Source organism: Ambystoma mexicanum, chromosome 14, assembly GCF_040938575.1.
Source record: "Ambystoma mexicanum isolate Mex_15411 chromosome 14, UKY_AmexF1_1, whole genome shotgun sequence".
NCBI classification, from domain to species: domain Eukaryota; kingdom Metazoa; phylum Chordata; class Amphibia; order Caudata; family Ambystomatidae; genus Ambystoma; species Ambystoma mexicanum.
In genome coordinates, this window is record NC_090940.1 from 654,734,509 (window position 1) to 654,761,810 (window position 27,302).

At 48.7% G+C, this 27,302-nt stretch overlaps 1 protein-coding gene across 1 annotated transcript in view; it reads left to right on the forward strand.

Moving 5' to 3' along the window:
• Positions 1-27,302, forward strand: part of ASPG (asparaginase) — a 431,236-nt gene that overhangs the window by 232,809 nt on the left and 171,125 nt on the right. The window contains exon 6 of the mRNA XM_069638193.1: positions 13,267-13,393. Within this exon, the coding sequence (XP_069494294.1) occupies positions 13,267-13,393 (127 nt within the window). The remainder of the gene's footprint in view (positions 1-13,266; positions 13,394-27,302) is intronic.

Below are 27,302 nucleotides of genomic sequence, written 5' to 3' on the forward strand. Positions count from 1 at the left end.
CAGCTTCTCCCCTCTTTGGATTCTTTAGGTCCTGTGGCGACTTCTGAAGTTCCAGTCCCCAAAGCCCTGCTTTTATGCAGCAAAACCCCCATTCAACAGCCTAGCTGTCACTCAAACATGCTAAGTGGTGAGCCGGCCGGCTCACCACTGGACCAATCACACAAGAGTGCGACTTGAGTTGCCAAGGCAACTCAGTCCAGGTTGCCTAATCCCCCTCCCACACATCCTGTTGACCCCAGACAGAGTGGCACCATTTGAAGGGGAGGCGAACACAAACGCCATTTTAAAACCGAGTCCTGGCAAAAAGACCCAACCGGGAAATAAATATTAAATAAATAACCGGGCGGTATCTTTAACATTGCACCAAAAAGTGGTGCGTTTAAAATGAATGGGAAAATCCCATAGGAAATATTCCGGTGGAATATTTTGCGTGGTATCCACTGCCACCAGCCATAAACTCGACAAGGGGGGACTGGACAGTGCCCCCTTGGAAAATAGACCCAGGGGCAATCGAATTACCCCTACCAGTACTTCCACAATATGATGGTTTGTACTGGTTCTGTTCACAATTTGAGACTAGTAAATCCAATGGTGACTTTACATGCCCTGGGAGACAGTAGTCAGTCCCAGGTTATGGAGTCTATGTTTGGGGGTCACTATGACACCCCTGTGTTACTGCACTGAGGGTGCTGTGTAACACACATACCAAAAACTCATGAAGCCCTGTGGAGTAAAAGACCCATTATCTCATAAAACACATTACATAGTCAAAGGACATTCTCAAATCATGCCTAAGAGTGGGAGAAAGCGTCTCACTCTTAGCAGGAGAAAAAAAGAAACCCCAAAAATCGAGCAAAGCTGCTAGGGGACTCGCTAGGTTTGGGAAATTAGCCTTAACAGAGAATTTTCCCTAACACAGATCCAGTGTAGTCTTCCCAGCACCCCGTCCGGGGATGCCCACATCCGCAGCACGCGGCCCAAGGGCTGTCTTGCAGTGAAGAGGAAGAGGTGCCAGCCTGTCCCTACCAGGCGAGGAAGGGAGCACCTTTTGCAAGTTCCCTCTGGTCGAAGAAGAAGCAGCAGCCTGGAACAGGAGATGCGTGGAGTATGCAGAGCTTCCAGTAATTCCTCAGGATGCCTCCTTTCTGCACCAGCAGCAGCAGCAGGACGAAATCCAGTCTGTCGACCATAGAAAGGCGTGGGGTCTCCATTTCTATACACATTGACCCACACAGGAGCAGGGAGGGCTCTCCCTGTCTTCCAATCACACACCATGCACTCATAGTGTTTGGATTGCTCTCCAATCAGTGGAAAGTATCCACATTCAAACATTTGCAGGCCAGCCCCCCGCCATTTCTGGTTTAAACCAGTACATACTGGTCATAGGCTATTGTGCTCTCCCAAGCTGGGAGCCACATCCTGTCCCAAGTGCAAGGCCTGCAATGGGGGAGGTGGAAGTACCTCGGGACATCAAGGAAAAACAGGAATGGGACAGAACACCATTTTGTCCCTTTCAGGGTGTTCGCATAACACCCACGTGGTGAGATAGCTAGGAAGCCCTCTTACACAAAGGGGTTAAAGAAACCATCTACCACCAGGCTTCTACCTCGATTCCACTCTGAACCTCAGGAAACAAGTTAATGCGATTGCATCGGCTACTGCCTATACTTGCAAACTCATTCATGCCTGCAAAGCTTAACTTTCCACAGACCGCTGTATCATATTAGCGAGAGCGCTAATATTGTATAAACTTGATTATTGCAACACACTCTATCCAGGAGCAAGCAAACAAGTACTAAACAAACTTCAAACCTTACAAAATACCGCCTTGAGAACAGCAGTGAGCATTCCTAGGAGAGACCACATATCTGAAACCAGAAGGAACCATAAATGGCGCTCAATCCATGACAGAATCTACTTTAAACTAGTCTCCATTTCCCATAAATGCATCAACAACGTAGCACCGAAATATCTGAAAGACAAAATTATCTTAAAAACATCGTCCAAGACCCACGAGATCATCCAAGTGCTTCTGCATTGTCACCCCATGCTTTAACCTGAAAACAGCTGGCGGCACCAGCTTCCCCGTTCAAGCGGCCCAAGCCTGGAATGCTCTGCCGCTCAATCTACGCACCGTCCAAACTTTCCACAGTTTTAGATTTAACACCAAAAAATGGCTCTTCACGAATGACAAAACCTTCTCGACTGCTCAGAGTACCTAAACACTGCAATTCTTCGCTCTACTAATCTGTGCTTACTACATCTGGTATGCAGTAATAACATCGCGGCAAAAATGTCGCCTCAACAAAAAATTGCAGCAGAAATGCTGTGGTTTGACTCGCTAAAGGTGTACCCCATTGCACCATTTAAGGGGAGCAGGGGTTACAGGGGTGTTCCCCGCTACCCTTAAATGTTATAATGGGTCCAGGGGTTGCGGGGGTGTCCCCTGCATCCTTTACATGGATTGCGGTGGCAAAACCACAGCCTTTTTGCCACGATATTTTGTGTCTACAGCCATTTTTGCCGCAATATTTTGTGTCCACAGCCATTTTTGCCGCGATTTTAACGCATGGAACCCTATGTCTCCCCTGCTAATTCTGAACTTGTGTAAACTATGATGGGTCTGTGTATGCCTGCAGTCTGTATATACTGTATTCACCACTTGCCTTTTCAACATGATGTATGTATGTATCCATGTGCCGTATGCAGGCACTATGATTTATTCATGTATCTAGCATGTTATCAAGCTGTCTTGTAAATGTGCCCCAATACCTCTGGGTGTGGTGCGCAAATAGAGGTCTATAAAATTCTCTTTGCTTTTCTAGAAGAAGAAGAGGGTGGAAAGGAGGTAAGCACTTTTTTTTTATATCCAAGCCTTTCGGCCACGCACCTCCACATGAGCTTTTATATTCTCACCCATGCATTCTACTGTTCTGTTTGGCTTCCTCCTAAGTTACTCAGACCTTGTAGGCCATTATCCAACGCATCCAGTGTACAATATACAATGAAAGGTCTGAAAGCCAACTTTGCGTCATTTGTACTGAGACGTCCTGTCCCACTTCCTCCACACTTATGGGAGAGTCTGTGTCCATGGACCGAGAAAACATTCTTCGTTTAGATTGGCTAGTGTAGCCTCTTTCGCACATGGCCATGCTTTTCCTGGCACCGCCCCCAGCATCACCCTGCCATTATTTCTCTGCAGACGGAATGAAGCACTTGGTGCTAGCGCTTCTTCGCACTTTGTTTTTTTAACCTTGGTTTGGACTAGCAGTGGGCCGCTGCTGCAGCATGTGTGTTCGTTCCCTCACACGTCTGTTACAGCGGTGGTAAGAGATATTTTCCAGGTCTCCTTCCCAACATTGCTATGACTTTTTATAAAAGCAAAGAAGCAATTTGAGGAGAGTGCCATCCCTCCATTAACTGCTCCCCAGTCAGAGAACACCTTCACAGGAGTCTACCTGACCTGGGAGGTTCTTGCAACCCTCTTGCTTCCAGAGACTGCTCCAAAGTTCCCCATTCAGGGTTGAATTATAGGGACAACCCCGAGGTTCTCCATGCATGCAGGGGTTAAAATGGGCAAGCGCTCTTGGTTGTCTCCTCAGGAGCTGAACCCAGGCAGAGGTCTGAGTATTCCAGACTCTGGCTAAGGCCAGGCTACCATATGAAATCTCATAAGAAGAACTAAGAAAACACTGGCCAATACTGGCTTCTCCAGGATGTCACTGCAGACCACGTTTTCAGCAGTTCAGCCAAGTTTCCCGCTTGGCATCTGAAAAAACATTGGTTCCTCTTCTGCAGAGCCCAGGCCAAGCAGCCTGGCTAGATGGTGGCAAAATCCACAAAATGGCTTCCAGTATAAGTGTGATGCCAGTTACTTTTAGGTAAAATTTTACGTACTGCTGTTTTACCTCTATATTTGTGGACCCCCCAACTTTTTGCTTTTGTTTCAGCCTCCTGTCCTGACTTTCTGCCAGTGAAGCAAAGCCTTCAGTATCGCTCCACTGGGCTTTTGCTCATTGTTCTGGGGAAACTGACACGTCCTTCAGACAGTCAGTACTGGGAAACATTGTTTCCCGTAGTCTTATCACTTTGTTACCACTTTTGGCAACTGTATTTCACCCGCGAAAGCCGGCGCTTTTCATGGGCTACTGCATGTTACGTGTGTGGGTACCCAGCAAGTGGGTTGGAACTGTCTGATCCCAAACCACGCTACTGGTGCCAGGATGTCTGGTGTGCGCGAGGGCATGAGAGCTGCAGTGGTCCCTGATTGGGCCACTGCTAGAGTGCATAAGTGGGGTAGATCTACTCATTGGCGAGCTGGGGTGCGAGCACTGACTGGAGTGAAAGATATGAGGAGGGGCTCTGAGTGCAGATCATCCTGAAGTCCGAATCGACCACTACACAAAGCCAAGTATCCTGAGAATTGAAGCATATCCAAGAACTGTCGGGAGCCGCGCAGAGAAGGTTTGGCACCCGCAGCCCGCTGTTGTCCCGATAGAGCCCTGCTTTGCGGGCGATCTGGGAAGACCTGCAAAGGTGCTTCAACCCTTTCACTCTCAACATCTCCTTGGTGCCTTGCAAATGAGCCTTATCAGAAGTGTCCCTGGGCCCTCCAGTGGACTGACCAGCACTCGTAGTGGAGCGTTGCTACATCGAGTTTCAGCTCGAGCTTTGGGAGAACGCTAGTTCACACTGCAAGGCACCTTCTTGCCAAATCTTGTCGTCCCTTCTGCTTTGGGCCGCGAGAGAGAAGCGCACGTCAGTCTGTGAGACTTAGTGCTCCTACGTCACTGTGTGACAGTGGCGGTTGCTGCTCGTGACTTTCCTGCCTTTCTTCAAGTGTCCTGAGACCATCTGCATCAGTGTTTTCTGTGTCCTGCATTTGTGACAAGAGATACAGCTCCTGATGTAAATCTGATCCACACCCCCCTGTGCACTTTGAAGCGTAACCAAGGAGGGGATTTCGTAGTCCAAGCGACCTTCTTCAAACCTGCCAAGTTTGAGCCTGGAGTGAGCTAAGGGCAGTGAATAATCACACCACTGACCGATGGCGCCTACTTCATCCATACTGTTTTTACGCACAAAGGATCCCTTGTGGTCCTAGTCTTGACTTGGGTGGCTCTTGCTTCCTATAGTCGTCCGAAAGTTGGGGACAGCTTTGTTCTCCGTAGCAGACCTGCCTCTGACTCTTAGAACCAAATTCCTCACACTCCAGTGTCCTCTTCTAACTTTTCCTTCCCATTGAAGCTTGTCCCTTGTGATGTTTACTAATCGAGAAGCGCTTTTACGCACGAACATAACACTTAGCACAAGGCTCCGATCTTCATAGGGCTGGACTTCTTAAGTTAGGGATATCCATTTCTGGAGTTGGCCATTGTGCTAACGTTTGTGTGTTTTGCCTCCTCACAAGTTTTGGCGGAAATCTGCACTTTACCACATTGACTGAAAAGTGACTGTACATATATTTTATATAGTGTGTTTAAGAAGTGATATTACTGTGTTCCTCTTTATTCACGTGTGTTTGTTGAAAGCCTAATAAATTGTATATTTTTGACATACCACTGTCTAAGAGTAATTCTTGTGTCCTACTGTGTGTGTGCTCATCCAAGACCTTAGATCACCCCCACTACTCCTGAAACTTAGCCTTGACTGCTCGCCAAGCTACCTTTGAATACTCCCGGTTAACTTTGCAGAAGTGTTCCCTGTTTCACTAAACTAGGGTGGCCTCCTGAACATGTGTTCACTACAGCAGAGTTCAGAAATCCATTATAACAGTGACGCAGGAAACTTCTCAGCCTTCTGGTCTCATTTGTATGTGAACAGTCAAGTTGAGCTCGCCTTCACAGCCCATCCGGGGTTCAACCCCTTTATACTGAGACTGCAGTGGTTGGTTTCTAGGGGGCTGATGCTGACCCTCCACTCATCACTGCTGATGTTTCCTGACTGGTGGTTATTGGGGAGGGGGTTCCTGTTTGGGTTCTAACCTCTCAGGCCTCTCCTCCCCTCCACAGCAGCTGTTCTTGATGGAGAGTTTTTTTTAAAAATGAATTCGAGGTCTGATGCAGTCTCCAATGATGGGACTATTATAAATACATTATTAGGGTGGTGCTGGTGCCCCAGCCATCAGTCCCTTTAGCTACTTGCGCGGCTTCTACACCTGCCAGCACAGTAGTGACTTCCTCTACTTTGGGTGTCCTTTCTCTTTCAGGGATTCTGCTTCCAGCTTCTTTGGACTAGGGACCTACTGCCCCAGAGCCAATGCAACCTCCTTCTGCTCCTTTGGATTCCCCTCCAGCTGATGCCGATAATGAGGATCCCGGTGCTGCTTCTCTCCAGCCAGAGTTTGCGGCTGGTGCTTCGGGCACAATGTTTATCAAAATTCAGCCATGCAGCTACGCCAGGCTAACTCTAGGGTCCTACTGGCAGCAGAAAATCAAAAGCCTGCTCAACAAACAATTTCAGCTGGCTTGATAAATGTGCAGTCCAATTTTGTGTCGGAGACTACATGGAGCTTCTAGTTGCCCGGATTGAGTGTCTGGATTGCTGGTTTAAGGTGTGGGTTGCTCTGCGGCCATGAAGTTCCTCGCCAGCTCTCTCCAGGTTGGGTTGCTCTGTCTTGCCTCCAACTTTAGGTCTTCTGGGTGATGTGATACTATGGGACAAAAGTTAAGAAATTATCCAGCATTATGCACAGCAAATATAAGGCAAGAAAAAGGAGTGCCCAGTTCATTCAATACGGCACATGTTGAAAGGCCAGAGACTGTGTCCCTCCCAACTCCCACACCCCACCTGTTATGCAAGACTGGCTGTGGGATCCCCCATGGAAGGCCACCTCCTGACTAGTCAGGTCATTGACTGTGTCACTTTCTGCCATTTACGTGCTGGTCTCACAGCAAATCTCAAGTGTGTGTGCCCTCTGTTCTAGTATCCTGTCCTGCTTTCATAGGTCATCCACTCAGCCGATCCTTAAGATTTGTAATTTGACTCCAACCCACTAGGTTCTGGATCTTCCTCCTCATACCCACACCGACCTGCTCTCTTGAATGCAATGTCAGTCAGTCAAAGGACTTTATTCGGCAGAAAATGCGATAAAAGTCAGATATAAAAACATACATGAGTAAATACAGTTAAAATACAACTGTACAAAATTCATTGCAAGCTAAAAAATACATATAATGAAAGTGCAGAGTGGCCACTAAAATAAAATAAATAAGAAGGTGTCTTTATAGAGTCCAGTGGGGAGATGATAATCGCAGCCCCACTGACTCATAAATAATGTCAAGAATTAATGTCTTTGACAAATTGTCACTTAAAAAGATAATGGCCATATTTCATATTATAATACCTTCAGAGTCACTTAGCCACGGTCACTGGCCCAATCGTTTTTTTCTTAGAAGCCAAACTCTGTAAACATATGTGGCAACACAACTTATCCTTGATACATTTGTGGTCCCTCTACATAATACCAGTGCCTCAGTGGTCTAGCGGACACATGCTTCCATGACTAAGGGATGTAAATATCTTACCCTCAACAATTTTGTAGCCACAGATAGGAACAGAAAATGGGACTCCGTTTCATCTCCCAGACCGCAGATAGGGCAAACCTTTATGCCACCCTCAACCCATGGGGTGGGGAGAAAGATAATTGAGAACCTTCAAAGCCGAATTCAGCTGCAGAGCAAAGATACCCCAGACCAGCAGCACAGAGAAAGACCTAGAAATGGCAGCCTTGAGGCAGTGAAGAATGAGGAGGGGCGGTGAGGCGAGGGCCGGCCTGTGTCAACCGGTGAGTGGGGACCCGGGGAAGACACATGGAATGGCTTCTGTGTCGGAGGAGGAGCGGGCAGCCACAAACCCGCCCCAGCCTTGCGACTGGGTTGGTGCGGAGTGAAAAGAAGGAAGTGGCGCAGACCAGCGCCTCCACGCCCCACAAAGCTAGACCCCCGGGTATGATGCGGCTGAAAGGAAAGCAACGTAAAGCGGCCTGAGCCGGTGACAGCGGGCGGGGCACCGTCTCGCATCATGAAGAGCGAGGAAGCAAGGGTGGCGACGACGGAGAGGCAGCAGCACTACGCTGTAAGCCTGAAGGCTGCTCGGAGCAAGTCAGACACGGGCACCTTTTCTCGATGCAGCAACCACACAGTCATACTCTCTCTCTCTCTCTCTCTCTCTCACAACAACGCAAGGAACGCCATTACTATACCAGAGACTAAAGCAGCAATCACCTGGAGGTGAGAGTGGGGGAAAGCTTTGAAAAGGACCAGGGAGACAGAACTTACTCTCCTACAGCTGTAGTCAACCAGGGAAATATTGGACCAGCATCCCAAGTGCCTGAGGGGAGAAGGGAAACTGGTTGTACAAGCAGCAAACTGCATCTGGGACGCTGCCCAGGAAAAGGCCCCCCTGCGGGCACCAGGAGGGGGAGCTGGATTGGAGGGGTTGAAACCCCCCGACCATCCTCAGTGGCAACCGCACCTTAACAGACTGGGGGGAGCAGTGAGGGCACGCTTGGGACCCCTGCGGCGCAGTACAAAGACTGAGATTGCCGGACAGCTGCAGAAAGAAATGAGAAACGGACAGTATTGACGAGCTGGGGGAAGACCTCCGTCACAACCCACTAGCACATAGGAGTGCCCCAGTAAGACGCGACGAGTGGCGAGCCCCAGAAGGTCACTGGCAAGACAGACAGCGGAGGTGGGAGTGGGGCCAAGAAGCTAGAACACAGAGACAGTACGGAGGAGCAGACAGGAGCAGGCTTGCAGGCCCTGGTGGAGCAGGGAGCGCAGACTGACAGGATCTGGGAGTCCAGCATCCATGAGACCGAGAAATGACGAGACACAAAGACAAACCCAAGTGAGCAGGACACCAGACGAAGATGGATGTCTACACAACGGGAGGAGCCACTGAATAATCGAACCCAGAGAGTGAAGCAAGTCATTAAGATGGCACAATGACAGCAACGCAAGAAATCCTACTGGCGATCAGAGAATCGAAAACGCATTTAGGGCATAGAATAGACTCAGTGGGGGTGGACCTGGGACTTCTGGTCCACCAGAGTCCAAGAAGTCAAAGCCGAATATCAGAAGTGGAGGACGCCCTGGCACCGCTACAGCAGGACACCCAACTGCTGCTCTGCTCAAAAGAACATAGGTGCTTGAGTGCAGGATGGAGGGATGCTCGTGCCGGCACAATGTGCAACAGAGTGGATAGCCGGAAAAAGCAGAGGTCCCCTCCATGGAATTTTTCCTCGAGCAGCTACTCCAAGAATGGATTGGCCCCCAAGGACGGTCAAAATTCTTCACGGCGGAGAGAGCCCACAGGGTACCCCGAAGTGAAGCACCACCCGGAAGTCCGCCAAGACAAATGATCGCCAGATTACTAAACTGTAGGGACAGGGAAGCAGTCCTCCAAATAGCAAGGAGAAACGGGAGCCCCCAACACACAACAGAATAGCAATAGCAATTTATCTGGACTTCACCAAAGCGGTCCAGAAGGCCAGACAAACATTTGACCCTACCAAAAGGAACCTCAGGGAAAAAGGGATAAGATACACAATGATGTATCCGGCTACACTGCGAGTCTGCGGATCTAAAGATTTTTCAACAAGCCCTCAGAAGCATGGGAATGGGCAGACATGCAGCCAAAACAACCATCAGACAGGCCGCAATAGAAGACTCCAGCCAAGAGCAGACATGGTCTGACAGGGGGCCATCGGGCTAAGGAGATTCTGAAGAGAAATAGCGGAAGTATACCCACAGAGGCACAGGTATCGGTAGGCGGAAAGGAAGGTATGGGGGGATCTCATAAAAGTCCGGAACTGAACTTGAACTTAAACCCAAACAGACTGACTAGATTGGAAGCGGTCCAGCGATGGGAGTAAGGGCAGAGTGACCATTTCACAGGGCCCCCACATAGAACCCATCTCCCTAGTCGGGGAGAATGGTGGTTTAGTTGTTACGGGACGACAGATGCTTAGAAGTTGGGATAAGTATGGGGTGGGCCAGGAGAAGGGGCAGTTAGGGGGGGGAGTAAGGGAGTTGGGACAGGGAGTTATGGGTGGAAATGTACAATGTGGGGAGGGTAACCATCTAGCTGTGGTCATAAGGACTGTCGGACCATGCCCAGCTACAAATGGTATTGGAAGGGAAAGCTGGGGTGGGAACGGGATAATGGAGGCTCAATGCATATCACTTGGGGAATGAGGAGGAGGGGAAAGCATTGGTGGGTGGTACCAAGGAATACTTTGAGCAAAACGTGGGATTGGTAGACAGTCAAACAATGATATGAGAGGCATATAAAGCAGTGCTAAGAGGGACCGCTCAAACTATGTTAGGGGGCCTGGAGCGGAAAAGGCGAGCTAATATGAGGAGGAAGTAGAGGAAGCTGAGAAGCTTCACACACAGGCCCCAACAGATGACAATAGGAGAGCACTGGCTAAAGTGGTCCAGGAACTGAAAGAAATTGCGACAGATGAAGCCCGAACGGGGGGGAAGTCCGTGATGGTGTCCACTTCGAGTAGAAATGAACGGATTGAAATACTTGTGGATCGAGGTGCAGAGACACTCTGGGTCCTTCATTGCAAAGAATTTGGACCCGATCATAACTATACTACGAGACGACGCGAAACATTGGGCCACCTTGCCAGTGACTTTGCTGGGGTGAGTCAATCTACTAAAATGTTGGCGCTCCCTCGATTACCATACGTACTACAGAATGCCACTGTACGCATTACCAATAATCAATTCAAGCAAATCAATGCCCTTATGAGGGAGGTGGTATGGGGAGGATCTACGCAGATCGCCCAGACAGTCTTGACTAGGTCGGTATGGGAAGTGGGACTGGGCTCCCTGACGTAAAGAAGTACTACTGGGTGGCACATCGAGTGGTGGCCGACAAATTGGTATACGGCGTGAGGGATCTCCTTCATACAAGACTGGAGCTAGAGGTCATAAGAAACACAGACCCACTTCAGGTGCTCTACATGGGTGCGGGATTGAGGTCGCTCCCCCCGGCAGGGCGGGAACTAGTCCTGGAGAGGGAAGAAGCCAACCGTGGAATGGGGTGAGGAGGGAAATTCACGAGAGGACAGCAGCTATGGAACAACGCACAGCTGGGGGAGATTCAGAAACTGGGAAACCAGACTAGGTGGACATGGGTGGGGATAACAAGGGTGGGAGAGGTGATGTGAGAGCGGGGGCTGATACCCTTCCCAGACCTAAGGAATAAATATGGACTGAACAAAAGGGAAGAATACACACACTTGCGCCTGCAACATGCGGTGCCTGCTCAGTTTATGGAAGATCTTGATCTGCCAGAACATAGTCCTTCAGAAGTTAAATCTGTTTACGGAGCCTCCCTCTCCCCATTCCCCCCCCTTCCCGAAGAAAGCGATATCGACCCTGTATCAAGCAATAAATAACTTTTTACACCCTCCGCTAGAGCAGCTTGAAGGGAAATGGGAAAGAGACCTCGGGAATTTGGAAAACGAAGAGTGGGTGGAGGCAATGGTGGCAGCAAGAGAGATACATATCTCGTACAGGACGAGGCGGATCCAATATAAAATACTGCACAGAATATACCTATAAAGGGACAGATTATACAAAATGGGGTGAACCAAGGAAGACAAGTGAGGACAATGAGGGAGGTGCTGGGTATATCGATTCCCAAAGACTCCAAAATGCTGTTATTGCATCCTAGTGGGGAAATGGAGGGAACAAGATGGGAAAGTCGGCTACTGAACATTAGGGCAATGGTGGTCAAGAGGGACCTGGCAACTAAATGGGGCTCCAAAGACATGCCGACACTGAACAACAGGGAGACGGGCATGGAACAAATCGTATATACCGAAGTAGGGGGATTTTGGGGAAATATCACAAAATTTGGGGGAAGTGGGAGGAGTCAAAAGTATCAACGAGAGTAAAGGGGAGGGAGTGGGGGGGCTGGCCAGGAACAGAGGAGAGGGGTAGATGGAACAGGGGGGTGTGGAGGGGATGGGGAGAGATGCTCACATTGCGCAGAGTTTAATGTTGTGTAAGTTTTATAATGCAAATAATGAGAAAAAGAGTTTTAAAAAAAATACACAGTATGCCATGCAGGTTTGAGAGGGATATAGAACATTATTAATAGTATTTGTAAAGGCATTTGGTATTTTCCATGGCGAATCGCCGCCCCTCTCCCAAGGTTGGTCTGTCCCCTCAACCTCATGTGGTCCTCCAACAGATTGCCACCCCAGGATTGGAGTTGGGTAGTTTCTGACATTCCCTGGCCACATGGGGTAAGACCTTCCCTACAGAGTCAGTGGCGACTTTGTTAGGTTCATCACGTTGTGTTTCATTCAATCGTTTACAAATTATGCAAATACAAAGGCAGTTCCAGATGGAACACATGTTGGCAAAGGCTTTTGTGGGTGGAGTGGTGATTATATACTTTGGGAAGCTAATCCGTTTTGGAAGAATGATGATGACTTGCCAGGTTAAGTCTTGGAATTGTTTATTAGTAATGAAGTTCTAGGATACTGCCTGCCAGAGGTGAGAGGGAGAGGTTCTGTGGCTGTGGCTCTAATGGCTTTTAACCTCTTGTTCATGTTATTGGGGTGAATGGCTTTTTGTGTTCTAAATGGCTCATCCACAGCAGGCCTTCTGTGCACAGTGTGTTGCTCGGTATGCGATGTTGGAAAATGCAACCTAGTGTATGGTCTCAAGTATGGATTGTGTTTTTTACTCACTTTCTTTTGGAGGCTGCCACTATAGCCTGGAGACATGGACGATTACTTGTGGAAGATGGTACATGCGAAGGGTTGAAGGGGTTGCTGTTAGTGAGGGAGTCTTTTTTTAATGTTCAGACTCCCTGACCTCTATATCAGGAGTGTAAGCACTTGTTTCGCCTGGCATCAGGATTCCGAAAAAGTTGCTTTGGTGAAGAGGGCTGTGTCTGATCAGACACCAACATCTGTCCCTCGCTGTTCTTCCATGGCTTAGGCCCCAGAGACCTTTATGGGTATCATATATAGAAAGCAAAGTGGGTTACAAATATGTATCCTGAGGAACTGGTTGGCTGAAGAACTTATCCATCAAATAGAACGTTACTGAAATTTCGCCTTGGAACACCCTTTGCTGTATATCAAATAAATAAATAAAGGAGACTGTTTCTTCTCTGCTGATTGTTGCTTTTCAAAGGACAACATTTCACAGGCCTGGCGTTCCTTGCTTTTGTGTATTGACTTAAATGACCGCTTTACTCACTGCTGTGTTCCCTGTTGTCTTGCAGGTGTGCTTGTGCTTTCACCATAAGTTATACAGGGGGAACCGGGTGACGAAGATGGATGCGGCAAGCTTCAAGGCTTTTACCTCCCCCAACCTGCCTCCACTTGCCAACGCTGAGGTGGATATTACAAGTAAGCAATTTAGCATTTCTACTTTATGTTTAAGGGTGACGAAGATGGATGCGGAAAGCTTGAAGGCTTTTACCTCCCCTAACCTGCCTCCTCTTGCCAACGCTGAGGTGGATATTACAAGTAAGCAATTTAGCATTTCTACTTTATGCTTAAGGGTGACGAAGATGGATGCGGCAAGCTTCAAGGCCTTTACCTCCCCCAACCTGCCTCCACTTACCAACGCTGAGGTGGATATTACAAGTAAGCACTGAACATTTCTACTTTATGCTTAAGGGTGACGAAGATGAATGCGGCAAGCTTCAAGGCTTTTAGCTACCACAACCTGCCTCCACTTGCCAACACTGAAGTGGATATTACAAGTAAGCAATTTAGCATTTCTACTTTATGCTTAAGGGTGACGAAGATGGATGCGGAAAGCTTGAAGGCTTTTACCTCCCCTAACCTGCCTCCACTTGTCAACGCTGTGGTGGATATTACAAATAAGCAATGAACATTTCTACTTTATGCTTAAGGGTAACGAAGATGGATACGGCAAGTTTCAAGGCTTTTACCTCTCCCAACCTGCCCCCGCTTGCCAACGCTGAAGTGGATATTACAAGTAAGCAATTGAGCATTTCTACTTTATGCTTAAGGGCTCGCTCACAGCTGGCAAGTCTGCAAGATGCTCTGAATGTTCTGCACAAAGCAAGGAAAATGGATATCAAAAAAGCGCTTCATAACTTTAATAAGAGCAGCACACACTGTTCTGAAAAAAGCATATGCTGGGTCAGGCAGAAAATACGAGAGTGGAGTAAATTGAGTTTAACACACCATTCCATTGTGACCCTTTACCTTGATGTAACCTTTACATCAACATAACTCTTACCCCCAAAGTGTCTAGGGTTGAAGCTAATCTACCCTCCCTGTAAAAGTAAAGGTCTGAATTAAAGGTCCGGTGAAGGGGTGAGGAAGCTAATAGTGTTGGGGACATGCTGGATGCAAATTCGTTGAGTACAATACAGAATTTAAACGGTATGTACTTGCTAAGCCGCCTGGTGATCTGCCTGGCCCTGTATCAGTATACAATGGATATTGCAGTCTGCTCCGTTTATGCCGAGGGGTAACTCTATTTTTGTCAAATCTTTTTGTTTTAAAGTCTTGCATGTTAGAAAGGGGAACCTGTTAGAGAGATGTATTCTTTTTTGCAAATCTCCCCCTTGCTTCCTTAGAGCCCCCAGTCCTACTGTTGGATTTTCTGGATTTTTTTCATTGACTTTGAATGCGAGTGAGGATTTTCAACCTCACTCTGCTGCTGTATTTATTCTTGTTCTGTGAACACTGCATCTCCTTTTTAGGTCACCAGTACTGGGAGGCCTCTCCCGTTGCTCTGGCACCTGTTTATTTTATGGCATTACTATTCACTGATGTTGTTTTGGGTGCACTGTGTAGCCCATGTGCCTACCAGTGCAGGGATGTCGCCCCCTTTTTATGACGTGTATTTTTCTTCCGCAATGCAAGCCATCTTCTATGAAGTATTGTGGGGACACCTTGGGCCCTTTTTTATTTTGATTAGAACACTTTTGTTACTTTTCATGCTTCTCCTGAACAACCTTTTTTTTCAGATGCAAAACCGCATTCAGACTTTAGCCGTGATAACGCATTGAGGAGAGCTGCATACTCAAAATGCTACTCGTCCTGTTCAAGATGTCATGGCTTTTGATGACAATATGTTTTTCTGCCCTCTCAGGGAGCAGTTTTGGTGTAAGAGTTGACAGTTTCAATGGCACTCTGCAGCGACTCTCCTGGGTTTCTGTACGGTCCACAGCTCTACCTTCCTGCTATTTTCATTCTCTAACTTTCCTGCTGACCTGCCATGCTTTGCATGGCCAAATATTCTCCAGCATGGATTCACATGCTCATGAATATTCCTCGGTAAAGAAAAAAACTGGTTTAGAGGAGAAATACAGTTTTAAAGCAAAAGTGAAACAAACACTGTCCTGTGGGTCATACTGCCCCCATCGAATGGCAGTCCCCCTCCTAAGCTCCAACCCTGGTCGCCATCTTCAGATTTTTACTGCACGCTTCAGTGGTGGGAGTTCTCTTAGTGCTCTCTGAGCTTTTTTCCTGATATTTTGAGTTTTTTGGGGGGTAAAATGTGCAAGTTTTGACACTATTTTTGGTTTTATCGTTGTACCGGAGGTCGACTAACGACAGCGGGGATCCACTGTCAGTGAGGATCAAACTATTTTGAGGATCTTTAATCAGAAGGCCCAGGCTCCGTCTGGAAGTCTTCCAGGGCCGCTTCCGGGAAGTCCTTCTAGGCGCAAGCATAAGTCAAAAGGACCCTGCTAATCCAAGGCACCAACTGACACCACCGCCTCCTCCACCTCAGGATTTGACCCCAACAGGGGATCCTGCCATGCACATGGACACGGGCAAGGATATGGCAGATTCAGCGGCTTTGACGATGGACACCGATGAGACCGATGACTTTGTGCCAGCGGACGGTGAGCCAGCAGGCGCGGATGATCCGCACAGGGCCTCTCCACACTATGATGTCCACGGCCTCAGAACTTTTTCAACTGGTGCCTGAGGAGATGAAAAAGGAAGGGTTCCTTCATCAACGTGGCAAATCCTGGCAGAGGACCATCTTGTCCGTTCCTTTTTTGGACGATATCTGGGATGAAGGCCTAGTGTGTTGAAGAATCGGAGCACCACCCCTCCCAAGCCGGACAGGCTCGAGAAGAAATACAGAGTCCTGGACTTCGCCCCCAGGTGCCTGAGGTCCCAGCCTTCATCTTACTCTGTGGTCTCAGCCGCGGCCAGGAAATGCTCTGCAAATCATTCGTCCTCATCCATTGTACTCCCGGACCAGGAGCGGAATAAGCTGGAGGCGATGGGGAAGAGGAGTATCTATACAGCTGCCAGCACCATTAAGGCTGTTAATGCACTAGCCATTTTGTCACGCTGCGACCAGGAGCTCTGGTATAAGCTGGACCCTCTTCTTGATTTCCTAACTGACGACAAGAAGGCAGAAGCTCTTGAGCTGTTTCTGGAGGGGGAGGTGGTCTCAGACCATGCCATCACAGTGGCAGTGGACATTGCGGACATCGGATTCCGTCAGATGGGAAACAGCCACCAGCTTCAGGCCGGACATTCAGTCTAAGGTGTTGGACATGAAATTCGACGGAAAAACACCTGTTTGGCAAGGCGGTCGACGAGTCTCTTCAAATCATCAAGACTGACATGGAGCCAGTACGTTTGCTGGGTACCCTGCAGCAACGTCTGTCGTCCTCCCATTCCTCAAGGAGAAACCCTGGCCGGCCCAAGGGCTACACCACCCCTTATCGGCAGCCTTCCTACAGAGGCTGCTCACAAGCAAACGGCAGCGGAGGACAGCGCTGGCGGCGCCCGCAGGGCTGGGCCCCGGCACCTAAACAGGCCTGAACCGGCTGTGGACTTGGGCACCCACTCGTGCATCCCGCTGGGAGGCTGGCTGGCGAGGTTGGTCAGTGCGTGGAACACCATCACCACCGACAGATGGGTCCTGGACACTCTCGGATTAGGGCACACCTTGGAGTTACAACACAGGTGTCCTCGTATTCCCCCTGCAGCTCGACAGTAACAGCACATGGCGCAGCTGCTGCAGGAGGTCCAGGCCATGTTAAATAAGGGTGCGATGCAACCCATTTCTCAGCACCTCGGGGTGTACTCCAGATACTTTCTGGCCTGAAAGAAGACCTGAGGGTGGATGCTGATTCTGGACCTGTGACGCCTCAACAAGTACCTGAAGTCCCAAAGGTTCAGGATGGTCACGTTACAGCACCTGCTCGGCCAACTGGAGAAAGGCAACTTCCTGGCGTCTCCGGACCTGGAGAGGCCTACTTCCACATCCCCATCCATTGGAAGCACTGCGCGTTCCTGCGGGTCGTGGCCCAGAGGCGGCACTGTCAGTTCAAGCCACTTCCCTTCAGCCTGCAATCGACACTGAGGGTCTTCATGAAGTGCTTGGCTCCAGTGGCAGCGCATATACATCTCGAGGGCATCCACGTCTACCCTTACATGGACGATTGGCTAGTTTGATCCTGCTCCCATACTCTGGCAAGCCAGCACACGGCAAGGACTGGGCATCTCCTGGCGGATCTGGCATTCTCCATAAATTATCCAAAGTCCTGCTTGGAGCGATCGCAGAATGCTCTGTTTCTGGGGGCACAACTCAACACAGTGGCTTGCCTAGTGGCTCCACCGGAAGAGAGGGTTGTAGCCATCCTTGGGAAGGTGCAGCGCCTGTCGCTTGCACGGCCGGCTACTGTGCGAGCTGCCAGGTCTCTGTTGGGCATGATGTCCTCCTGCATCAACCTGGTCCTCCTTTGCAGACTTCAGATGAGACCTCTCCAGGAGTTTCTGAATGCGAGATGGCTGCAAGTCTCGGGATCCTGAATGGGCTCAAATCCCCCTCAACGAGGCGTTCCGATGAGCAATACAGAGGTGGGACATGCATTATCATCTGACGCAAGGGGCCCCATTCCAAGTCCCTCCTTACCACCAGGAGACAGTCACCATGGATGCTTATCTGGAAGGTTTGGGAGCTCATACCGGACAGTTGCATGCCAGAGGCCTCTGGCTGCCAGAAGAAAAGACCCTTCACATCAACGTCCTGGAACTTTGGAGCGAAGTGGAGAAGGCTCGAGTTGAGGGGAGGGTAAGGGTGAACAGTAGATGCCTAACGATAATTATATGATGTTCAAAGAATTATGACAAGCACTGCTGGGTTTGTTGATTTTTGTTTGTTATAAAAATTAATAAATTGTTGTTAAAAAACAAAAAAAACGTCCTGGAGCTTTGGGACGTCTTTTGGGCCCTCAAGTCTTTCCTACCGTCGATAAGGGGCAAGATGGTGAGGATTTTCATGGACAACACCACCACCATGTTCTACATCCGGAAACCGGGCAGGACGCCCTCTACGTATTTCGAAGGGATTTTGTCCTCTGACGTATTCCTTATCTTGATAGATTACATCCCAGCTTGCTAGCCTCGGAAATTATTTCAGTAAAGGGCGCTGCGCGTCGACGTCCCTCAAGCTGGTGTCCCTCGACAGCCACCGTCTCGGCACCGACGTCATTGTGCGTATAAATAGACTCCCGCAGCGACCGTTGCTCAGTTCCGTTTTTCCGCGCTTTGTGGGCCTCGGAATCGTGTCGCTCAGTTCTTTCTTCAAGAAGATTCAACTTATTCCTCGAAGATATCATCTTTATTCGATGGCTTCCTCATCCGAACCGTCGACCCCACGGTCCAGCTTCAAAAAGTATCACAAATGTGGGAAGAAAATGTCGTTGACGGATCCTCACAGGATCTGTTTGTGGTGCCTGGGATCGGAGCATCACTGTTCGGAATGCGAGGACTGTATGTCCATGACGGCGAAAGCCTTGAAGGAGCATAAGTGGAAGCTAGAAAGAGGTAAGACTCTTAAAAGTTCTACTCCTTCGAAAGTTTCTTCGGCAGAGTGGAGACATTTGTCTCCTCGCCGTCACAGGAAACATTCCTGTTGAAGGTCTCAGAGCGGTCTCATCGAAACACTCGAAAAAGAGGTGTTGTAGATCTCCCTCTTCTTCGTCTTCTGTTTCCCCGAAAAGGGTCACCTGCCCCACGAAACACAGCTCTCCAGCTAAGTGGGAGGAATTCCGTAAGAAAATGCTTAGCCTCTTTGAGAAAGCGACCTCGACCCCCTCGGAGACGGCTAAAGGTGATACCCTGGGTGAAAGACCCGAAAAATCAAAACGCAGCGAGTCGTTGCACCCGCCGAAAGAAACTGCCCGACGGCGTCATGAACCCTCGAGTAAAGGCAGTAAGACCGCGTCATCGAAGGTTTCTTCGACTCATAAATCTGCGTCATCGACGCCTTTGTCACCATCTTCGACGCCACTGTCGACTCCGATAAAAGACAGACCTACTACTGTCACTACATCTCAGTCAGTAGAGGTGCCGAGGACTTCAACCATGACCTCGAGGATGCCGTCGACAACTTCGACGACTCCGAGTAGGATTCTGATCCTCTCCAGTACTTCGAGGTCTCTTCTAACTTTTTCGACTCCCTTTTCGGGTTTGTCGAAGCCTTTGAATTCCACGTCGACAACTTCGACGTTTTATCAACCGGTGACAACAAATCTGGCCCCTTCTGCTCTAGAAATGGGTTTTAAACCATACCCTAGGTCTGATTATTTTAGAGCTTTGTCCTCTACATATGAGGAAGGGGAGGATTTCGACCATGAGAGACCCTTTGGGTTGCAAAGGACCACAACACCCATACGAGAGGAATTTATCTCTGAAGAGAACAGGTTAAAGGATCTTCAAGACTCTTTACATGAGGCAAGTGGTTTAGATACTTCTCCAGAAGTAGAGTTTGCTAAACCAGACCCTGGGGAGCATGCTGAGACCCCTTATAGGGTTCTGATGGCCAGCATAATAGAGTTCATGGGGTGGTCTACACCTACACCTCCTTTTCAGCAGGATGACCTTACTGACATTTTAGTTAAAGGTCCACAGGAAGATCCTGTTGTTCCTTTTCATACTGCACTGCAAAGAAAAATCTCTGTTAATTGGGAAACTCCTGACGTTATCCCGGCAGTTAACAAGAAACTATCTGCCAAATACAGGGTATCTGCTTCAGACCCTGAATATTTTTTGCAAACATCCAACTCCAGAGAGTTTGGTTGTACAAGCAGCAACTTCATCAAATAGTAGATCTGCATACCCTACTATTCCACAAGACAGGGATGATAAAAGGTTTGATACTATGTCAAAAAAAGTATTTTCGGCATGTAGCACGGCACTTAAATCTATTAACGCCACTTGCACGCTTGCAAGATTTAGCCATACACTTTGGGAGTGTGCTTCATCTGCGGCTGACTGTCTCCCGGAAGGAGAGGAAAGGGAAGCATTTTTAAACATCATTAAAGATGGGAAAGATGCAATGTGCGAGTCCCTTCAAACAGGCATTGATTCTGCTGACACTATCAGCAGGGCCATGGCGGCAAGTACTACAATCCGCAGATTTGCGTGGTTGCGAAAGTCAGGTTTTGCTTCAGATGTACAGGCAAGACTTTTGAACATGCCCTTTGACGGCACTTCTTTATTTGGTAAGAAGGCTGATGACAGCCTGGAGAAGTTACAAACATCTAAGGCAGCAGCAAAATCTCTTTGAGCTGCAATCCATCAGACTCTGAATCGCCCCTCAGGAACCTCCTGGAGGGGTAGGTCCTTTAGCTTTTACTCCGCATTCGGTAAAGGCAGGGGACAGCCAGCTCAAAGGGGCCAAAAACAATTCACCCGTGGTGGAAGGGTTAAAGGTACAAAAGCCGCAGCAGCAGGTGCCACTTTACCCTCGGCATCTGCGTCAGCCGCTTCTAAACCCCTCTGAGGTCTCTCCTCACAAGACACCAGTAGGGGGCAGGTTAACTCAACATCTGGCGGAATGGCAGGCTATTACGTCAGATGCTTGGGCGTTGGAGACAGTTGCCCAAGGTTACTGCCTGCCTTTTCTACACACCCCTCAGAGTCATCCACCGGGGAACAACTCTTTGAAGTTTCCAGATCCGTTCCTTCTGCAGTAGATTCTAGACCTGTTAAAGAAAGGTGCCATAGAACCGGTACCTGCAGCGGAGAGGAACAAGGGTTGGTATTCCCCATACTTCCCAGTACCGAAGAATGACAGAGGACTGAGACCCATCTTGGACTTACGAGAATTGAACAAATTTCTCAGGAACGACAAGTTCAAGATGGTAACTCTCTCTCAGATCCTTCAGGCCCTCCACCTTCAGGACTGGTTGGTATCTCTAGACCTTCAGGATGCTTATTTCCATATGCCAATCCATCTCAAACACAGGAAATACCTGAGGTTCGCAATTGGCAACTCTCACTTTCAATTTCGAGTTCTGCCATTTGAGCTGACCTCCGCCCCGAGGGTCTTCACCAAGCTAATGTCGGTAGTGCCTGAAAGTCTAAGGAGGGAAGGGATCCACGTCTACCCCTACCTGGACGATTGGTTGATCAGAGCAGTATCTTCGGAACAAGCTCAGATCCAGCTAGATTATGTCTGCCACTTCCTTCACAAACTGGGCTTCTCCCTCAATTTAAAGAATTCACAGATGATACCATCACAGAGACTCCAGTTAATTGGAGCGGTCCTGGACACTTCCCTGGGGAAAGCCTCGCCACCAGAGGTGAGGGCTCAAGATATTCTGCAGATGGTTACCAAGTTTCAAAATACCCAATGTCTTCCAGCCTTCGACTTTTTGAGGTTGCTAGGCCTCATGGCATCCTGCATCTTCCTAGTGCCAGAGGCTCGCCTGAAAATGAGATCCCTCCAGTGGGCACTAAGAACCCAATGTTCGCAATTCTCAGGAAGAATGACAGATCTGCTTCAGGTCTCACACAGAGTGGCTCGAGACCTTCGGTGGTGGGCCTGTCGGGAGAACATTTTGAAAGTAGAACAGTTTTGGCAACCATGGTCGGAGATAACAGTAGTCACGGATGCCTCACTCACGGGGTGGGGAGCCCATGCCAACGACTTGACCATCTTCGGTCGTTGGTCTCCATCAGATTCCAGACTACATATCAACCTGTTGGAGCTGAGAGCTATCAGACTAGCGCTGAAGGCTTTTCTGCCATCTGTACAAGGGGAAAAATGTCCTAATAATGACGGACAACACAGTGGCCATGCACTACCTCAACAAAAGAGGAGGCATAGGATTACTACCACTGTGCAGAGAGGCGATGCAGCTCTGGTTTTGGGCAATTCAAGAAGGAATCTCTCTATCGTCAGTTAACTTAGCCGGAGAGAAGAACTTGACAGCGGACGCTCTGAGCAGGCAGAGCACAGTCTCCCACAAGTGGGAGCTAGCTCAGGAAGTCCTTCAAGAGATCTTCGCCCTTTGGGGAACCCCTCAAGTTGATCTGTTTGCCACCAGTATCAATAGGAAGTGTGATCAGTTTTGTTCAAGGGAATTTCCCCCGAGAGGAGCTGTAGGGGATGCGTTCGTAGTGGACTGGGAGTTTCCACTTCTGTACGCGTTTCCTCCAGTCCCTGTCATTCCTCAGATGATCAGGAGGTTGAGAAGATTCCGGAAGACTATGAATCTAATTGCCCCAGACTGGGCCAGGAGAACGTGGTACGCGGACCTTATGGACATGTCCATCCGCCCTCTGATTCGTCTTCCGCAAACAGAGGATCTTCTCTCGCAGCAAGGAGGTCAGGTTCTCCATCCAGACATCAGAACCCTCAACCTTCACGCTTGGTTTCTGAAAGGTTGAGATACAAGGATTGGGACCTCCTGTATGACGTCATGAAGGTGTTGCTTTCGGCTAGAAGGCCAGCAACAAAGACTTTATACCACTGCCGTTGGAACAGATTTTGCAGCTGGTGTAGAGAAAAGAATATCGAACCCTTTTCATGCGGTACACCAATGGTGTTATCTTTTTTGCTCTATTTGGCGAATTCAGGTCTTCAAGTTGGTACGATCAAGGGCTACCTCACAGCGCTGTCAATCTTCAAGCGCACTGCGGAGGAACCATCATATTTCAAAATACCCCTAGTAATCCAATTTCTGAAGGGGTTAACTAATGTCTATCCCCCAAACCCGTTCCAAGTTCCCTTGTGGGACTTAAATCTAGTCTTACATTTTCTGATGGGTACTCACTTTGAACCACTCCATTCTTGTTCATTAAGGTTTCTCACCCTTAAAACAGTCTTACTAGTGGCTCTAACATCTGCCAGAAGAGTGAGTGAATTACAAGCTCTTTCTTGCAAACCTCCTCATAAAATTTTTCACAAAGACAAATTTGTCTTACAAGTGAAGCCTAATTTCCTCCCAAAGGTGGTCTCTGAATTCCACATCACTCGGAAGATAACCTTACCTTCATTCTATCCTCCTCCCCATCCAGGGAAAGAGAAAGAGAGGCTACATAGGCTGGATCCTAGGCGTGCCTTGAGTTTTTATATCAGAAGACTTGCTAGGATAAGGCAAGCAGACCAACTGTTTATAGGTTATGCAGGACACAAATTAGGATTGCCAATCACAAAACTGACCATTTCAAGATGGATTATTTTAGCCATTCTGGAATGCTACAAATTGGCATGGAAAGAGCCCCCCCAACCCCTTAGGGCTCATTCAACCAGGGGTATCGCAGCCTCTTTGGCTCTCCAAAGAGGGGTAACGATTCTGGACATATGTGCGGCTGCCACATGGTCGTCCGGAAAATACCTTTACAAAATTCTACAATCTGGATTCCTCCTCTAGCCAGGAGACAAGATTTGACAAAGCTGTGTTACACTCTGTTCATTCTTAAAGGGAAATATTCCAATTTTACTCCCACCTCCTTTTTCACACCACTGCTATGGGAGTCTATCAAGATAAGGAATACGTCGGAGGAGCATCCCATCGAAAGAACGTTACAAGATAAGAAGTAACTTGTTCTTCTCCAGGGAGGCCCAGGATTTGTGGCACTGTGCCATTCGTCAGTTCATGTTTCTCGTCCCTTTTCACCTGGCGGGCACCAAGAACACCATCACAGACTTGTTCAGCAGGGAGCTACGCTCTTGCCACGAGTGGGAGCTTTGCCAGTACCAGGTGGATCTTCTCTTCCACAATGGGGTCAACCCCAGATCGACCTTTTCGTGGCGGCAACGAATTCCAAGTATCAGAAGTTCGCCAGCAGAATCCCACAGCCGAGGAGCATGGGGGATGCATTGTCATTCCTGTGGGGGGGGGCTCTTTCTGTACTATTTTCCTCCATTCCCACTCCTTCTGCGAGTGATCAACACACTCAGACAGTGGCACTGCAGGGTGATACTCGTCACTCAGGCATGGCCGCGACCGATCTGGTATCCAGACCTGCTATGTCTTACGGCTGTTCTGTCCATCAAGCTTGCACTACTTCCAGACCTTCTGTCCAGAGAGGGAGGAGTGATTCTGCACCACTACCCAGTGTCGCTGAACCTCAGGGCCTTCCTGGCTCCTGCAGCCCTAGATTTTGGACACTATGCTTTACCAGCGGAGTGTAAGGACATCGTGGCCAAGGACAGGTCCTCTTCAACTCTTATGTGCTACGGCCATAAGTGGAAGCGTTTCTTGGTGTGGTGCCGGACTCAGAAGATTTGCCTTCTGCGTGCCACAGCCCTGCAGCACTTGCCATACCTGCTTTCTTTGGCCAAGGCTGGACTGGCTCATGCCTCTATCAAGGGGCACCTGGCGGCCATATTCTGTTCCATCAGGGCACCAGGTAGCCCTTCTCTGTGGTCACACAAACACATCAAGGAGTTCCTGAAAGGACTCTTGAGGACTTTTCTGCCGGTGAAGGCTCCTGCCCGGGCTTGGGAGCTCAATGTGGTTTTGACTAAGCTCATGGGGGCTCCTTTTGAGTCGATGCATCAGGCCCCGCACAAGTGTCTATCGTGGAAGGTGGCTTTACTTGTGGCGATCAGCTTGTCCAGGTGGGTTGAGGAGATCCAGGCCTTGTCTTGCAAACAGCCATACATATCCTTCCCCATTCAAAGGTGGTATTGCATACACACCACAACTTTATGCCGAAGGTGCCCTCGGTGTTCCACCTCAACGAGCCTTTGCTTTTGCCCATCTTCTTCCCGAGTCCATCACACCCAGCAGAGAAGGCCTTGCATTCGCTGGACGCTGTTCGTTCCCTGAAGTTTTACGTGTCCCGCACGAAGGGCTTTTGGAAGACATCTCAGCTGTTTGTCAATTTTGGACCTGTGAAGCAGGGAAGGGCCTTGTCGAAGGCTTCTATCTCTAGGTGGCTCTCCAGGTGCATCATGCGCTGCCATTGACTGGCTGACGGGCCTCTGCCAGCCCGTCCGAAAGCCCACTCCACCAGAGCCATTACAGCATCTCTGGCGTTTCTCTCTGGTGTGCCCCTGCTCGACATCTGCTGGGCTGCAACGTGGCATGCACCTTCTCGAGATTCTACTGCGTCAACTGGGATTCCAGGGAGGACTCCTGAGTTAGCCAAGTGGTGCTACGCAACCTGTTCACTTGAGGTGAGCCTGTTCACGGGGTAAGTGTTTATTGCTTCTATTGAGCCTTGCCACCTCCCATGGTGGTTTTATATGTACTGCTGTGCAAACGATATTCATGAGCATGTGACGCCATGCCAGACCCCATGTTGGAGAAGGTTTAAGTTACTTACCGGTGTAACTATTGTTCTCCAGCATGGGTCTGGCATGGATTCACATGCAAACCCTCCCTCCTTGCCCTCTGTGGCTTTTCTTGTTTCATACTGCCACTTTACGTGCTTACCAAATCTGAAGATGGCCACCATGGGTGAAGCCTAGGGAGAGGACAGTCATTGGATGGAGGCAGTATGACCTAGATGACAGTGATAGGTTCAGAGGAGAAATATAGTTTTAAAGCAAAAGTGAAACTGTTTTTTCTTTAGCAAGGATTCCCAGCCTGACGACTGTGAATATTCATGAGCATGTGAATACTTGCAAGACCCATGCTGGAGAACAATAGCTACAAGTAAGTAACTTAAACCATCCACCGCTTTGCTTATTTTTCTTCATTGTACTTTTCATAGCCATTTTAATTTCCTCACTTTCCTATATGCTCCTGCAATCTTATGCCCATCCTCCCATACTATTGGACTAGTTAGGGTGATCTTGGGCTTTGCATTGTGCTCTGTATCTGGATAGGTTCCCAGCTGAATACTCTGGCAATCTTCCTCTTGTGAAGTGAAGGTAGGCGTTTCTTCCTAGTGAGGGTTTTCTTAGGTCTTTTAGTTGGTGCAAATGGGTGGCAGAAGCCTCAACAGAGCTCTCTTTCAATACCAGCAGAACCTCTGTAATGTTTTCTCCTTCAGCTGCTAACTATGTTCTGGCCAGTCATTCAGGGGCAGGGTTGACCCTATGAAGTGATTTTATTTTGTGATAATAAGCAAAGCTGTCACTTGGGTATAGTACTCTTAAATGTGTTTCCCCCAGAGATACTGGCCACAGCTTGCAGAAATAACCTGAATGGGAGACCCCAGTGCCTCTGAAGTTGTTGTGACTCCTACTGATACACCAGTGGGTCACTCAAAATGCAGAAGGCTTCACAGTGGGCCCAGTTCGATACCTTCAAAAGAACACTCGCCATTGGGGATCTGCATACTGTTAGTTGGGCATCTATAACTTCGATGTTCTTTTTTAAACATAGAAACCTAACTTTACAGGTCATCGGACACCATTATCTGTTCCACAGGGACCAAGTTCCCTCGAATCACGTCCAACAACCTTCCAAGACCAGTGGCGCCTCCAAGGACTTACACCTTGATAAGGGAACTACTGCAGAGGGACCCAGCATATAGTTTTGAGTGAGGTAATTTCACCACTAGATTTCCAGCATCCATTCCATCGTGCCTTTCTCTGTTGGCTGATCTTCTCACCTTTTCGCAAGTCTCCTTGAAGAGCTGCAATAAAGCTGAACATTGCAACATCTTGCTTGAATCTTTGCAACGCAAAGAGGCTACTAGTCGTGGATGCCACAGGCACCTGGTTTATTAGAGCCACTTTAAGACACATCCCTGGTTCCGTCTTCTGTATCTGCAAAATCCAGGTGAGCCAAAACATACCAATGCTCTGTTTCTGAGGAAATTATCAAATGTTTTCGTCCGCCAACCCATAATAACATTTAATAACATCTCCTCCTATTTCTGGCTTGTTCGAAGGCGGGCCCTTCTTTTTTTCCTTCTTTCTTTCTTTTCCTGCTGGCTCGTTTTCACTGTCTTTGTAATGTAACCCTCTTGTGAGCGCCCTGAGGCCTGCGGGTTAGTGGCGCAATACAAAAACATAGATGGATATGTGCAGAATTCAATGAGGCAATGGCCTTGACTTGTTTCTGATACGTTTTTAAATTGTCCTGGAAAACATATGCATATATTT